General features: G+C 38.9%; 1 protein-coding gene across 2 annotated transcripts in view; it reads left to right on the forward strand.

Moving 5' to 3' along the window:
- Positions 1-276: 276 nt before the first annotated feature.
- LOC127442216 (nonsense-mediated mRNA decay factor SMG7) overlaps positions 277-16,834 on the forward strand; it is a 35,843-nt gene continuing 19,285 nt past the window's right edge. For both annotated transcript variants that reach the window (XM_051700078.1, XM_051700081.1), the window contains exons 1-10: positions 277-385; positions 9,277-9,308; positions 9,736-9,853; positions 10,038-10,170; positions 10,316-10,487; positions 12,111-12,182; positions 12,302-12,452; positions 12,698-12,833; positions 12,997-13,159; positions 16,205-16,361. In XM_051700078.1, the coding sequence (XP_051556038.1) occupies positions 360-385; positions 9,277-9,308; positions 9,736-9,853; positions 10,038-10,170; positions 10,316-10,487; positions 12,111-12,182; positions 12,302-12,452; positions 12,698-12,833; positions 12,997-13,159; positions 16,205-16,361 (1,160 nt within the window). In that variant the 5' untranslated portion in view covers positions 277-359. The remainder of the gene's footprint in view (positions 386-9,276; positions 9,309-9,735; positions 9,854-10,037; positions 10,171-10,315; positions 10,488-12,110; positions 12,183-12,301; positions 12,453-12,697; positions 12,834-12,996; positions 13,160-16,204; positions 16,362-16,834) is intronic.

Genomic DNA, 16,834 nt, shown 5'->3' on the forward strand with positions numbered 1-16,834 from the left:
TTGTTATGAAGAATGTTCAAAGTTGGCTCACATTGATTGATACAAACTCAATGGAGATTAATTTGTTTATAGTACCCATTTCTGAAGTGGTTACTTTGAATAGGCATTATTTTAATTTGTTACTTAAAAAAAGCATATAGTTGCCTAAGTTTAAAAATGTTGCACTATTAACCCTATAACTACACATTATTATTATAATAATATGTAATGACTGTAATTTAAGGGGGCGGGGTCTGTGACGTAGGCCAGCGCGCTTCTGTGTATACGTCTGCACCATGACGATGTGATGGACAATATGGCGCCGGGAGTAGATTTAGCTTGTGAGCCTGTCGTTGTTTAAAGGCCGGCGATCCGACAGGATGAACCTCTGCGCCCAATACTTACGGTAGGTAAAATTCAGATATACCCAGATTTGAATTGGCGACTGAGTCCGTGTTTTTATCTTTGAGGCTACATCTAGTTTATCGGAATGTTGCTTGGCTAGCACTGGCTGTCAGTGCTAGACGCTAGGCTAGTTAGCATGCTAGCCTCTTAACGAGACAACGAAACTTAAAGCAAACACAAATAGCTGACATTTGCCCCAAATGTCGGCATATTTAATTAATTTGATTGAGATATTTAATTGATAGAAGCTGGTTACTTGTATCAACGCCAGCTGTTATGAGAGTGTACTCACAAGTGCTGGCTACTGGATGTTAGTCCGCGTTAGCTACAAACATACCACTGGATGAAGTCAGAAAACAAACCACTCACACATGATCGCTGTTAAACAGGCTGTATTAGTTACTTACGTCTTCGGGTCACTAAATATGTTTAAAAGATTGTCCTCGAAAATTAGACCTTTATATTTCCTCATTGGAAATAATGTAGCATAGCTGCTGTGAACTGGTTTCGATTTTCTTTCATTTCAGGCTGAATAATGTATTACGGTGATGAGCGAGAGGCGACAGTACCGATACAATTTGTATTTCCTAAATGCTGTTTTAAAAGCTATGATATGATAGTTATGTTGATGACTGTTGTGGTTGGTCTCGTTTTAATCGTGTTACTTGTGTTATTGATTGTATTTCCAATAGCGCGCACCGACTTGGACACTTTCAATTAAAAATCAACAAGTATTTCATGTTAAGTGCTTTCTTTAGAACAAATAAAGACTTCCCTCCTTAAAGACTGTGTGAATGTCTGATTTGCAAGTCTCCGGCTTTTTAGCTCGATGTTTTTGTTGCCGACTTGCTTCAGTAACTTTGATGTGGAAATCAAAACAATGTGAGGCGAAACGACCGAGGGAGATTTGACGTGAATGGGGTCTATTAATTTGGCTGCTGGTAATGACCAATTCAAAATAAAATCAGTTTGCATTACATTTCACCCCATTTGAATGCAAAAATGTGATAAGCAGCATGAGGGAAGGAGATGTGTAGCTGGGGAGTGTTGGGAAGGCATGATGGTGCTGTGATGACAGCCATACACCTCGTTTCATCTCCATAGTGATAGTGAGCAAAGGCAGTGGCTGGTACATGACTGACTTAGTATAATGGGTTTGTAATTGAAATAGGGAAAGGAAAAATAGAAGTATGGGGTCAAAAGTATTGCGGTCACAGAGCCAAAAATAAGCGCAGATCAAAATAAATAATAAGCGCAGATCAAAGTAAATAATAAGCGCAGTCAAAATAATAAACGCAGATCACAATAATTAGCACAGATCAAAAAATAAGCATGAATCAAAAATATATAAACCCATTTAAAATATGCTGCAAAAAAACAACAGAAAAATTAAAGCAAAGTCATCAGAATTGCAAACAAAAACATGTTTTCCTTGGTTATTACTGTTTTTTGTGCTCTCTGACAATTTTGCTCATATTTCAATTTTTTTGTACGCTTACGCTGTATTTTTCTTTGCTTTTATTTCCAAGTTCTGCACTTGGTTTTCCAAAACTTGTGAGGAGAGTTTCATGTAATTCAGTGGGAGCTTTGCATCCCTATTGGTCCACTAGTTCTTGATCGACAGCTCCTCCTCTATCCAATCATTCGAAGAGGAGAGGTGACGTCACTCCAATGCAACTCCAACGGCTGCTGCTCAATATGATATTATTTGTGGTTGATAGATATGCTGCTTGTGTCTGTTTTGAGTATTTTCTGCCAGCTCTAGGAATAGGGCTGCACCTAACGATTATTTTTTTTATCGATTAATCTAACGATTATTTTTCAGATTAGTCGATTAATCTAACGACTAATTTGCCGATTATTCTAAAGATTTATATAATTATTACTTGATTAATATAACAATTAATTAACCCAAAATAAATATACAAATCTTGTCTCATTAATATTTCAATATTTGATTAAATCATTTTCTCTTAAACACAAACAAATGTACAAGAAACAAAGTGTGCACTGCAGAGCATTATTCTGCAACAAAAAACATTGTTACTATGAATGCAAACTTTAATACAGTGAAAGACACTATTAGCATAACATATATATATACAAATTTCCAAAATTCTTTTGAATGTCCATGTACTAAAATAAAATATTTGATGCCATGAGTGTACCTTCATTAACTGTTAGTATTATTTTGAATGGCCATGGAAAATGAAGCAATGTGATGATAATTTTACCTGGTCGCAAAAAGTAGTCCGTTAATTTACCTGATGAACTTTCACCTTTTGCTGACCCTTTATGCTTCGCAGAGCTAATGTGTGCTTCTAAATCACTTGCACCTTTATTAGCAACTGACACATAAGTGCCAGCTTTACATGTCATACATTCTGCTTCCCACGGATCTTCTGTAAATTTGCACTTTCGTTTGGACATTGTTTCCACTCAGCTGTCATTTGCTGCTGTTGTCAAGCTACTGTTTGATGCCGAACACAACAGCGCTTTGCACGTTCGCGGAGAGATTGACTGGCAGGAATTTGGCCAATAGTTGCTGCAAGCCTCTTATAATTGACCAAATGGTGTGTGAGAAGGCGGGACTTACAAAGAGGGGTTAAAGCAATGCAAATATGCGTGCACACACAATGAAGTATTAGACCAGATGCACATCATAATGAAACTAAAGCCGAATCCCGGACATTTTCGCAAATTTAGAATTCCCGGCCGGACGCTTTTTTAAGGTCCGAAAAAGAGGACTTGTCCTGGAAAAAGAGGATGTATGGTCACCCTACGTTAGCAGCGGTGCAGAAATTACTTCTAACATGGGGGCGATGAGGAAACATTTCGAAAATCAATTTAAAGTGACTACTACTAACAGAAACACGTGTTGTAATATTAATATGTCATGCTTGGGTGGGGACAAAAAGTAAACAGGACTTACGGTGCTGCCGTCTTGACAAAGCGCTCTGGGATGCTTTCGCTTCAAGTGTTTGTTCATGGCGGTTGTACTGCTGTGATAAGCCATTTCCAATTTGCATAGCTTACACAGCACCACATTGTCGGGTCTCTGGCTATAATACTCCCACGCTTTAGATGACTGTAGGCAAGTTTTTAACTGCAGCTTGTTCTTCGGGGGAATCCATACTTAAACTGGGCGCTGCCATTTTAATTACTTCATTGCGACGCACTGACGCATGTTATGCAAATGGACGTATTTCTGTAATCGATGATGTCGATTACGTCGATGAATCGTCCCAGCCCTATCTAGGAAACAATGTGTTGTCCGAGTAGGCCATTATCATAGTCCGTTAACACGTATCGAGTCAGCTTAATTTAGTTAGCAGAGTTTTAGTCTAGGTATTATTTAAGACTTCTTGTTTGTAGGTTATTGGCTGCATATCTAAAAAAAAAAACAAGGCTGTGTTGGTGTGGATGTTTGATGCATGTTTTTACTAGCTGCACCAATGTAGTGGTGAGTTCAGAACCCAACTTGATCCACTTTTCCATGTTGCTGAATGTGCCGTTATGTACTGATCCTACGTTTGCACGGCTACATGTAGTTTATTTTTCCACGATAATGCAGCGAAATCAGAAACAAGTGACCAAGCGTCCCCACATCATTAAATAATACAATAAAGTTGGCTTGACGTTGGACGTTCTTTATTCACAAATAGTCACAAATTTAGGGGCCGTCTCAAAAGATACAGGCAACATTGGAGCATGCATATCCAAAACATTTACAAATATTTCGATAACAGAGAACACAACTTCAGTAAGATTAGAAGCAAATGACTTACAGGCACACAACCAACTCCAAAGTGTGCATGTAGGTGTCAGCAACAATGCACACCTTTTTGATATAATAATAAAAAAAAAAAAAAAAAGTCCAATTATATGTAAGCATATCTATATTCATCAGTATTGTAACAGGCCTTGGTGTCGGGATCTGGATTTTATTTCATGGAATAGCGGATCAAGTTGGGTTTTGAACCCGTGACTACATTAGTACAGCTAGTAAAAACATGCATCAAACATCCACAATTTATTATTTTATTTTATTTTAATTTTTTTTAGATATACAGCCAATAACCTACAAACAAGGAAGTCTTAAATAATGCCTAGACTAAAACTTTGCTAACTAAATTAAGCTCACTCGATACATGTGTTAACGGACTATGATAATGGCCTACTCGGACAACACATTGTTTCCTAGAGCTGGCAGAAAATACTCAAAACAGACACAAGAAGCTTATCTATCAACCACAAATAATATCATATTGAGCAGCAGCCGTCGGAGTTGCATTGGAGTGACGTCACCTCCCCTTTTCGAATGATTGGCTAGAGGAGGAGCTGTCGATCAAGAACTAGTGGACCAATAGGGATGCAAAACTCCCCCTGATTTACATGAAACTCTCCTCACAAGTTTTGGAAAACCAAGCGCAGAACTTGGAAACAAAAGCAAAGAAAATACAGCGTAAGCATACAAAAAAATTAAATAAAAAATGAAAATATGAGCAAAATTGTTAGAGAGAACAAAAAAACAGTAATATAACCATGGAAAACATGATTTTGTTTGCAGTTCTGATGACTTTGCTTTAATTTTTTTTATTTATTTTTTTGCAGTATATTTTAAATGTTTATATATTTTTGATTCATGCTTGTTGTTTTTTGATCTGCGCTAATTGTTTTGATCTGCACTTATTATTTTGATCTGCGCTTTTTATTTATTTTTGCACTTTATTTTTTTATTATCTGCGCTTATTATTTTTTTGATTCACGCGTATTATTTTTGGATCCGTGACCACAATACTTTTGACGAGATTTTGATCCCATTCAGAAGAGCTTAAACTTGTTTTTATCTCCAATTTTTTCATGTCATCTGAACTTGTATTTATACAAAATGGTTCAACCACTGACATACCTATGCATTCAGCCTGTTCTGATTGGATGGGGGAAATGTTTATAGTATGCAGTCCCACATGTGGAAGAGAGTTTGTGTTGACAAGACATTGGTCAGTAGTGCTCCAATGGCGGTGGGCAACGTGATTCATTTTGACCTTTTATAAGCAAAGATGTGAGCATTTAAGGCCTGTAAAGGCTACTTAATTTTGTTTATTTTCTTTTTGGAGGAAATCAAGGAAAGCTATGCCGAGGTGTGCATTTTAGAGTATCTAATTGTGTTAGATCCCCTTGGAAACAACATAGCCTAAGCATTGTTTATGTCAAGTAATGGGGACTTTTTTCAGTCACTTCTCTATCTGAAAGCTCTTGTTTCAGTGTTACTACCTCTCCCTCTGTTTTACCAAGTGCTGATAAGCTATGAAAATACAAAAAACGTACAATAGCATATAGGGATGCACCGATATCTGAAATCTCAGTATCAGCCGATCCTGATCCGATACCAGTGTTTTTTTTTTGCATAAGCAGTTTAGAATATATTTACATTATTGTGTGGAACTAATTGGGGTACTCTGTAATATGTAAAGAAACAAACCTCTAACTACACATAATTCAATATAAATGTATAGCTTATTAAGGAAAACTTTATTTTTAACTAGTCTACTGGATAATGTAGCAGCAAAATTAACAGTAATTTCAGCCTAAGTGTTCCGTAGAAAAGAAGGCAGTTTTTTGTTTTTTTGCAAAAACAATTCAATTTTCTATCTGGATTTTAAAGGATTCAGATCTATTTTTTGTTCAAATTAGTTGTAAGATATAAGTCCACTTTTCATTCACACAGTTATTTTTTGGAACCCATTCAACTTAAATATTTTGTATAATTTGTAAACAAATAATAATAATAAATTATTATTATTACTATTATTATTGTTTTTTAGAATTTTAAATACAACTGTAATATTTCTCAATCGTGCACCTTTAACTTTAAAACCCTTTGTTTTTGTTTTTTGACATTCTGAACTCTCCAGGAAGTCCTGCATGTGTCTGTTTGTAGGCAAGTTCGCAGTAGTTTAATTTGCTTATTATTGAAATTCTGGTAAAATTCTAAATGCATATTATAAGTGAACCAAACTATTGAGCATCTACATCTGAGATGTTGTTCGTGAGTAGCGCTTAAATTTTCTGCACTGCGTGAAGGCTAAAAATAGCTGTGAGTGGTGTGTGTGTGTGTGTGTGTCATAACAGTGCCATTTACTAACGCACTGGCGCTGCGCGTGCATTTGATATATTTACAGCCTTTTGTTATTCACAGAGCTATCGCAAATCTTCAAGTGGCTTTGAATAAAATGCATGAGTCATATGAACTACTTCAGTGTTGTTTTTATGGTTCTTTTATGTCATTTTTGGAGCTTGACAGTAACGAACATGACTAACACACAATTTCAGATTTGGATCGGGCTTGTCAGACCGATACCCAATCTGTCTAAAAATGTCAGTATCGGAGCTGATACCGATCCAGGTATCAGATCGGTGCCATCCCTAATAGCATACACATCTGATCGCTTTTATCATAACATGAATATGTTTTGCATTTGTGTTGTGTTTCTTAAGTGGCAGCATGTTTAGGAATTTGTTTTTGAAGGGGTCACGCCATGAGGAATCCAATTTTCCTTGATATTTTGACATATAAGAGGTCATTGTGCTATAAAAACATACTGTAAGTTTCAGAACTCAAAGCTTCCTCTCCAGTCCACAAAGAACATTTGTTTTTTCCACTCTGTAAAAACGACTTTTGAAATCAGCTACGTTGTAATGTCACAGTGCAGTGTCATTTGAATAGCCCTGCCTCCACAACATGGGTAATTGTCATGGTGAGTTGTCAGAGAGAGCGGCTGTGGTACTGTGGTCTCAGCCTCAGACAGCATGCCCACGGACCGCTCGCAGTCCGTGTTCTACTTCTGATGCACATAGCTCACAAAACTGGAAAACGCTTTCTCTATCAACTCAGCCCAAACCTGATTGGCTGATTTGATGGAACTTCCACGAGCAGATGCTTACACAGGAATTTATATAAGACTGCCTGGAAACAGAGGCGTGTTTCGGCGTTACTATAATGAGCGCCTTTTGAGGATGAAATGGGCTGATCACAGAATTTGTCCAAAATTGGCAGGTTAGTAACATCAAATCTTTTAAAGATATTCAAAGTTTCATTTGAGGCACATAGCTGAAAGGAAAGCGGATATCCACGAGCAGCGCTTTATTTTATGTCTGTGAAATTCTCTATAAAAAGGTTTTCTGTGCTGTACTTAGACTCTCTACACATTTTCCACTATTTTCCCATGTGTCGTGTGTGCAGTTACTCGTGGAGACTCGCTCGCCATTATATAACTTATTTATTTCCCCATGTTGGTCTTACATTATGGTATTATACATCTCTGATAACCCTGCCCCTAAACACCCCGTAATGACAAAACCGTCCATGATTGGTCGCTTAACATGTGAGTTAAAGTGCTTTTCCTGTCTAAATGGGCTGTTCTTGGCCAGTTGAAGCTGCTATAGAGCCCAGAACTTTGGTGAAGTTATAGGTCTGGCTATGCGAGACTAGGTCTCTGCAACACTAAAAATGGTAATATTGTAACTGTAGTTTGTTTTTAACCAGTGAAAAGAGTTAAGTTAGGTCCCCAGACGTTGTTGTGTTACTAGTTGTGGGAAAACTGTGTCTCTGCATAGCTTTTTGAAGGATCCTAACGTTTGGAATGATTGGCTAATTCAAACGAACATCCTGAACGTGTCAATGTGGGATTATGTGTTTGGATTTATTGACCAATTCTTTTAAGATCCAAGGATTCAGGCTTTGCAACGAAACTTGTATTGAAAGATGTAGCAGTGGCAACAATATTGGACATGATAGTAATGCTGGTAAGTAACAAGTATTATTGTAATGTTTCATCTGCCTGAATTTGTTTGATATGTAAGTGTAACCGGTCCTGCTCGACCCGCTCCGAGCGGGATCCGAACTGGGGTCTCCGGCATGGGAGGCGGCGCACTAACGAGGAGGCTGAAGGCTACAGTCCCTAGCGTCTGTCGCTAGTATGCCTCTTGAGGCCAGGGGAGTGAGGTTTACACACTGCACAGCTACCTACCAGCTGGCTACCTCTATCTGAAATGTTTCAGATAGAGGGCCAGAAACAGGGTAAAAAAAGGTAGTGTAATACTACATTATGACTCTTTTTGTCCAAAAAAAAACTAGGGAGATTAGAGTCACATGGGGTAACCGCCTTGTGGTCACTATAATGTGGTTCTCTCTCGGTGGGGCGCGTGGTGAGTTGTGCATGGATGCTGCGTTGGATGGCATGAAGCCTCCACACGTGCTATGTCTCCGGTAATGCGCTCAACAAGTCACGTGGAGATGCGTGGATTGACAGTCTCAGGAGGCAACTGAGATTCGTCCTCCACCACCTAGATTGAGGCGAGTAACTACGCCACCACGAGGACTTAGAGTGCATTGGGAATTGGGCATTACAAATTGGAGAGCAAAAAAAAAAAAAAGCGAAACATTACGATGGAAACCCAGCTAGTGGCACAAGCCAATTAGTATTGTTTATTTGGCACGCAAAATACACACTAACAAGTATGTTATTTACAAAGGCTTTTGACATAATTCTGAAATTCTGGTGTATTTCCAGTAGGACAGGGTAAAAAAATATAGATTTCCCGATGTATCTGTATAAATACTCGGCTCTAATTTCCAGCTGCATAAACTACCATTGATATTGCCTTAACAGTTGCCCTCTGTGTTATCATTTGAACTTATTGGTGCAATAGGACAAATTAAAATTGTCCCTGAGTTTGTCAATATAACAATGGGGATCCTAAACTGCAATAGTCTGCACACGTTCCAGAGATGTGTTCAGCAGACCTTTCCCAATGTCTCTCTCTTCCAAAGTGTTTCCTCATTTACTGTGCAATGTTATTAACATATTCATTTCTTCTCCGGAGCAGGCAGGCAGAGGCCCTGAAGGCTGACATGACGGGTATGTTCTAACAATACAGTTTCATCTTTAATTTTGTTTTAGTTAGAACTGTCATCATCAGATATACATTTTTGTAAATATCTTTTTATCTGTTAATGTGCTATTTTAAATTATTGTCTTAACCTGTCCTCTTTAAAATAATCACACAAGAACAATGAAGTTGTTTAAATGATTTCAGAGCTATTAATAATATGCTTTTTATCAGAATTGTTGATGTGATTTATGAGCTTGCATGGAATCTTTGGCTATGTTTCATATTTGTCATCATAAAACCCTGTCACTCTGGTAACCATGGCATTGAATGTGGTTACTAAGACATGCAGATCTTTCCACGAATGAACCAAAAGGCGCTGTTAGACGCAGTCACGTTTTACAGTGTGGTTGCAGAATTTGCCGTTTAATATGTTCCATTCCCTGTGTCATACAGATTCCAAGCTTGGTGCAGCGGAGGTCTGGACATCACGACAGGCTCTTCAGGACTTATACCAGAAAATGCTGGTAACAGACCTGGAGTATGCCCTGGACAAGAAAGTGGAACAAGATCTGTAAGAATACCTATAATGCGTAATACTTTGATTCATGTAATTTACTTGTATTAAGTGATAAATGCAACTTGCAAAGCAAGTTGTTTTGAGCGTTTAAATGTCTGACTAGTCACTTGATTTTGTGCATCATGTTGAACATATCTGGTTGACTGTCATTTTATTCCCCAAACACTTTCGTTTCCAGCTGGAACCATGCTTTTAAGAATCAAATAACAACACTACAGAGTCAAGCTAAGAACAGGGCCAACCCCAATCGAAGTGAAGTGCAGGCCAATCTCTCCCTGTTTCTTGAGGCAGCTAGTGGATTCTATACACAAGTAAGTTCCAGTATTACACAAGGCTCATTGTTAAGCAGATTGTGGGTAACTTCAGACAGGCCATGTGTCACACGACCAATTGTAATGTATTCTGGTTTTAAAAAGAAGACACCATTTGTAATTATCTTTACATCGGTCCCCTCAGTTATTGCAGGAGCTGTGCACAGTGTTTAATGTGGACTTGCCTTGCCGTGTGAAATCATCTCAGCTTGGCATCATCAGCAATAAACAGAGCAGCACCAGTGCCATTGTGAAGCCCCAGCCCAGCTCCTGTTCTTACATCTGCCAGCACTGTCTCGTCCATCTTGGAGATATTGGTGAGCCTGCACAGGATGCAATGAATAAAATTGATTTGTTGATATATGTAATCCGATGGGTTGTTAAAGGGTAAGTTCACCTTAAAATTAAAATTCTGTCATTTATTCACCCTCATGTTGTTCCAAACCTGTATGACTTTTGTTCTTCTGAGAATGTTAGGGATTGACAGCCTCAGTCACATTCACTTATTGTTATACACTAATGAGCCAAAACATTATGACCACTCACAGGTGAAGCGAATAACGTTGATCATTTCCTAACATGGCCACATGTCAAGGTCTGGGTAGATTAGATGGTAAGCAAACAAACAGTTCTCGTAGTCAACTTGTTGAATGCAGGAGAAATGGGCAGGAGTAAAGAACTGAGCGACTTTGACAAGGGCCAAATTGTTATGGCCAGATGACTGAATCGGCAAGGCTTATGGGTTGCTCCCGGTCAGCAGTGGTGAGTACCTACTGACAGTGGTCCGAAGAGGGACAAACCACAAACAGGTGACAAGATGTTGGGTGCCCAAGGCTCATCGATGCACGAGGACAACGAAGGCTATCCCATCTGGTCTGAACTAACAGAAGGTCTACTGTGGCACAAGTCACAGAAAATTTGAATGATGGTGCTTATGGGGCTGTGTAGCCACAGACCAGTCAGAGTGCCCATGATGACTCCTGTCCACCGTCGAAAGTGCCTACAATGGGCACGCGAGCTTCGGAACTGGACCTTGGTGCAGTGGAAGAAGGTCGTCTGGTCTGATGAATCCTGTTTTTGTTTTTTTTTGTTTTACATCACGTGGATGGCCATTTACATGTGGGCCATTTACCTTGGGAAGTGATGGCGCCAGGATGCACTGTGGGAAGCCGGCAAGCCGTTGGAGGGAGTGTAATGCTCTGGACCGTGTTCTGCTGGGAAACCCTGGGTCCGGCCATTTATGTGGACGTCAATTTGACACGTGCCACCTACCTAAACATCGTTTCAGACCAGGTACACCCCTTCATGGCAATGGTATACCCTGATGGCAGTGGCCTCTTTCAGCAGGATAATATACCCTACCACACTGCACACATTGTTCAGGAATGGTTTGAGGAACATGATGAAGAGTTCAAGGTGTTGCCCTGGCCTCAATCCGATTAAGCATCTGTGGAATGTGCTGGACCAACAAGTCCGATGCATGGCAGCTCCACCTCGCAACTTACAGGACTTGAAGTATCTGCTGCTAATGTCTCGGTGCCATATACCACAGGACACCTTCAGGGGTTCTTGTAGAGTCCATGCCTTGGCGGGGCAGCACGCGGAGGACCAACGGCATGTTAGGCAGGAGGTCATAATGTTTTGGCTCATCAGTGTGTCAAAAAAATAAATAAAAAAAATTATCAAATGAAAGTGAATGGTGACTGCGGCTGTTAGTACCTAACATGTTGCCTAAATGCATTATACAGGTTTGGAACAATATCAGGTTGAGTAAATGATGACAGATTTTCATTTTCAACATCTAATTTGGGATCTTCTTAGATTCTATGAAATATGTTGCACATTTATATTGGATTTAGAAACATGGAAAATGGGAAAAATGTTATGCGTGGGAGGATTTCATTGCTTAAGGTTTATTTGTTCCTTTATACAATTCACAGCGCGTTATCGCAACCAAACCAGCCAAGCTGAGTCATACTACAGACATGCAGCTCAACTCGTTCCCTCAAATGGTCAGTCTCTTTTTGTGCATGCTACACATTTTCAGACACATTACCATTTAAAACTAAAAACACCTAAACTGGATTTTTTATTTTATTTTATAATTTTTTTATATCCCACTCTATTCCAGGTCAACCTTACAATCAACTCGCCATACTGGCCTCCTCTAAAGGAGACCACCTCACAACGATCTTCTACTACTGCAGGAGCATTGCTGTCAAATTCCCCTTCCCTGCTGCCTCTACCAATCTACAAAAAGCTCTTTCCAAAGCTCTTGAGAGGTCCGATCATGTTTTTGAAGGACTTGCAGACAATATGTAAAATAATAAATTGAATACAGGGTTATCTAATTTTGCACACATTAGAATTTCGAGTTAAAGTCCAGTGATCTTTAGATAAAATGTAGGTACGGTAGATTTTTCATATTGTACCATCACTATAGGAAACAAAGTCATTCTGTGTTTGTTATTATGAAAGATTAATTAAACTTGTGCTTAATTGTCACGTGTGTCTCGTTAACCCACAGCCGTGATGAGATCAAAACAAAATGGAGCGTGTCTGATTTCATTAAGGCCTTCATCAAGTTCCACGGCCATGTTTATCTCAGCAAAAGCCTGGACAAGCTCAATACCCTGAGAGAGAAACTTGAGGAGCAGTTCCAGGTACAGCCAAAAACACCAGCCGTAGCGCTTAATTTCACTAAGACCATTGTTTGCACCAACAACTTGGGAGATGTTTGGAATAGTACTTTGGCAGATCTCCCTTTAGTCTTTCTTTGTTACGGTGTGCACGCTTAAATATTCCCATTAATGAATTGTTCCACAGAGACTGATTCTCCAAAAAGCCTTCAGCTCTCAGCAACTGGTCCACATCACGGTGATAAACCTGTTTGAACTGCACCACCTCAGAGACTTCAGCAATGAGGCAGATGAGCACAGCTACAGCTCGGATGAGCAGATCAGCTGGATCCAACTCCTCGGCCTCTTCAGTATGTCTTACTCTGTTTTACTGATATGCAGGCAGTACAGGCGGGCATGAAAATAGCTGGTATAGAATTTATTAATCTAAACATTAGTTCATTATCTAATGTATATACAGTATACTACCTTTTTTGTAAATTCTTACCACAACATTCTGAATTATACACTGCCTGGGCAAAAAAAAAAAAAAGTTGTATACTCTAAAATTTTGTTGGACTGCCTTTAACTTTGATCACGGCGTGCATTCGTCGTTGCGTTGTTTCGACAACCTTAAGCAACGTCACAACATTTATTTCCATCCAGAGTTGCATAAATGTTTGGCCGAGATCTTGTATTGATGACAGGAGAGTCGAACTACTCCGTAAAGTCTTCTTCAGCACATCCCAAAGACTTTCAATGGGGTTAAGGTCAGGACTCTGTGGTGGCCAATTCATGTGTGAAAATGATTCGTCATGCTCCCTGAACCACTCTTTCACAATTTGAGCCCAATTAATTTTGGCATTGTTATCCTAGAATATGCCTGTGCCATCAGGGAAGACAAAATACAATGATGGGATAACCTGGTCATTCAGTACATTCAGCAGGGATGTGATTTTTCTGTATAAATACAGATTTCCTTATTTTTTTTATGACCTCGGTGGGATGATCCGTGTAAATTGCGTAAATCCGATTTTATTTTTGGGGAGGGGGGATTGCACGCGTCGTCGTCGTCATCCAACCTGCCAACTGGGTCCTTGGCGCTTTCAGCGTTCTGCTTCATGCTTGTTGAGAGTGCGCAGAACGACTGCTTCATTCGGGACGTAATTCAGGTAAGTCATCTTTATCTTAATGAATCCAGAGAGTCTGTGAAAAATAGACACCAAACATAGATGGATTGGTACTCATAAAAACATGTAGTGTCATTTTTATTAACAGTAGTTTTCACTTTGGTGTGAAACTGCAAAGGACATGACAGTATAAGTTACAAAACGCTGTGAAACCTTAACATTTTGGAATTCTTGCTTGTCTATGTGATATCCATTAAAGCAACATTATAGACTATATATAGACTGAAATCACGAAATGGCCTTAAACAATTTTAAGGCCGTTCCACGATTTAATGGCTTACAACAGTACAAATGCTTGACTTACTCCTCGTTTCTAAGTCACACTGGAACAAAGGGTCTACTTAAATGTACTAAAACTGCAAAATGCTGCATTTTTAAATACTATTATTACATGCGATTAATGCCGACAGCACTTCATGAGTTAGAAGCGCCATGTAGCGGCTGTGTGTGGAGCTCTCCTGAGCCCACAGTATTAAGTTTTTACGTGTGTTATTATTGCTGAAATTAATTATTGCTGATGCAAAGTAGTGAAGGAATGCCATTTGTTAATCATATTTAACATCAGCATAAGACAGCTTTGCACAAAGTATCAACCTATTTGATTAAACATTGTTAGTTGACTATTAAACTGCTAAAAAAAAATGTAACTGATAAAACTAAAATTGCCAATCAGAATTGAGTAATTACAATGGTTCGTATTTTGTGTGGCCAAATGTGAAATTTATTTCAGGAAAATAGTTGCTTATAGGATTTAGCCTCCTTCCTGATGTTGACTTATGACTTATAATTGATTTAACATTTTATTATTAACATTAGAGTCTATTTGTTGTGTTGTATTTGTCATTTTACTGTCAGATAAATGAATTACAAATCTACATGTCATTTATTTCCATAAATTACTTTCCATAAACTCATGGCTAGGATAGATGTGAACAGCCCTGAAGGAAAGACAATTGATGAAGGGGTAAAAAATCTTTTAAATGGAGTTGGTTGCAGGAGAGTGTCCAGGTTGAAGGGTGCACCCTTGAACTGAATTGTTTCAGTAAAATCAGTGAACCAGGCAAGGCAATTTGCAACATATGTAACCAACCTATTAATTATGGAGCAAATGGTAAGACTGCACTACGGAAACATATGGAGCATCCAAAACATAAAAAAATGGAGAATCCAACAGCAAAACATGTGCATTGAGAGAGCACCCACAGAAAATTCTATTGTTGCAGCTCCTCACAGCGAATGTCCAAGGTCAATTCCTCCTCTGTGTGACCTCATATAATATAAGGTGTGTGTGTGGCGCAGGGGTGGGTGGGTTGCGGCCTTCCTTCTTTCTTTTTTGTCCTTGGCTGATCACATGGCTGATTCAGGTAGTCAGCTGACTTCAATTTATTGCTGCATAATGTTGCTGAGCCTGGACCTGACCAACTGAAGCAACCCTAGATCGTAACACATAACACTGCCTCCAGAGGCTTGTACAGTGGGCACTATGCATAACGGGTGCATCACTTCATGTGCCTGTGATTTGGAATAGGGTAAATCTGAACTCATCAGACCACATGACCTTTTTCCATAGCTCCACAGTCCAATCTTTATGCTCCCTAGCAAATTGAAGTTGTTTTTTCCGATTAGCCTCACTAACAAGTGGCTTTCTTGTGGCCACACAGCTGTTAGTCCCAATCCTGTAATGCTCTTACTTTCACTATTAACCATAGCCATGAGTTCTACTGTTGATTTTTATTTTTTTTATTTTTTTTACACTATGCGACTTCAAGCGTTTTAGTGATCTCTGAGCTGATGGTTCACCACTATCCTTCTAGGTTTTAATAATGCATTGGACAGTTCTTAAGCCAATTCCAGTGATTTCAGCAATCTTCTTAGTTGTTTTCTTTGCTTGATGCAGGCCAATAATTTGCCCCTTCTGAAACACTGTAACATCTTTTCCATGACCATGGGATACATCATCTCACTTGGTTGTTTAAGAAATGAGAAGCTACACACTGCATCAGTTAGGGTTAAAATAATTGTTGCCAGCTGATTAACATTAATCCCTGCAATAATGATCCAATCGTAGGCTCTTAAGTATCTGCTTATTTCAGTCCAAACGGCGACTTTTTTTGTTGTTGTAATTTTGTAATATTTAAATGATAAAAGAATGAGGATAAATCCTCCCAAAAGGAAAAGTAGGTATAGTTTGTGACCGTTTAATAATGTAGTTGTTTCTTCCTCTAGTGTCTTTCCTGGGTGTGATGTTAAGCCGAGCATTACTCAATAAGAACCGTGAGGAGATCATGGGGGAGTGCCCTCTTCCTGCCATCAAAGTGTCCCTGGACTGGTTGAGGCTTCGACCCAGTGTGTTTAATGAAAGTGCTGTGGACAAGCGACAGTAGTAAGAAAGGCTTCCTACATTTTCCTCCACAATAGTGCTAAGTGGTATACCAAAATTTAACATTTTATCGGTATGAAGTTGGTTTTATTAAAATAGCATTGTCAGAGTTTGCACTGTCAGAGTGCTCGGATTTGAAAGGTAACCTATTACTAGTGGACCATTTTCTAAAATGTTGCTTCTAAAAATAATGTTAAAAGTTATATATAAAAAGGCTGATTTAACCTCATTTATGATTTGCATAAGCCCAGCAACAATTAGCGTACCACAATCCATTGAATATAAATTGCTGAGAGGCAGACAGAAAAAGACATAGGGCTCTTTCATACACCAGTTTCCAGAACAATGATCTATGATATATAAACAAAACTTACCGAAAAATTAATTTGCTATCAAAAACTGAACATGTAAAAGCACAAGCCTTTTAGCGCTACACTATTAGTGTAAAAAACATTTCCCCCATTATAACACTTCAG

The sequence above is a fragment of the Myxocyprinus asiaticus genome, chromosome 6 (genome assembly GCF_019703515.2).
Source record: "Myxocyprinus asiaticus isolate MX2 ecotype Aquarium Trade chromosome 6, UBuf_Myxa_2, whole genome shotgun sequence".
NCBI classification, from domain to species: domain Eukaryota; kingdom Metazoa; phylum Chordata; class Actinopteri; order Cypriniformes; family Catostomidae; genus Myxocyprinus; species Myxocyprinus asiaticus.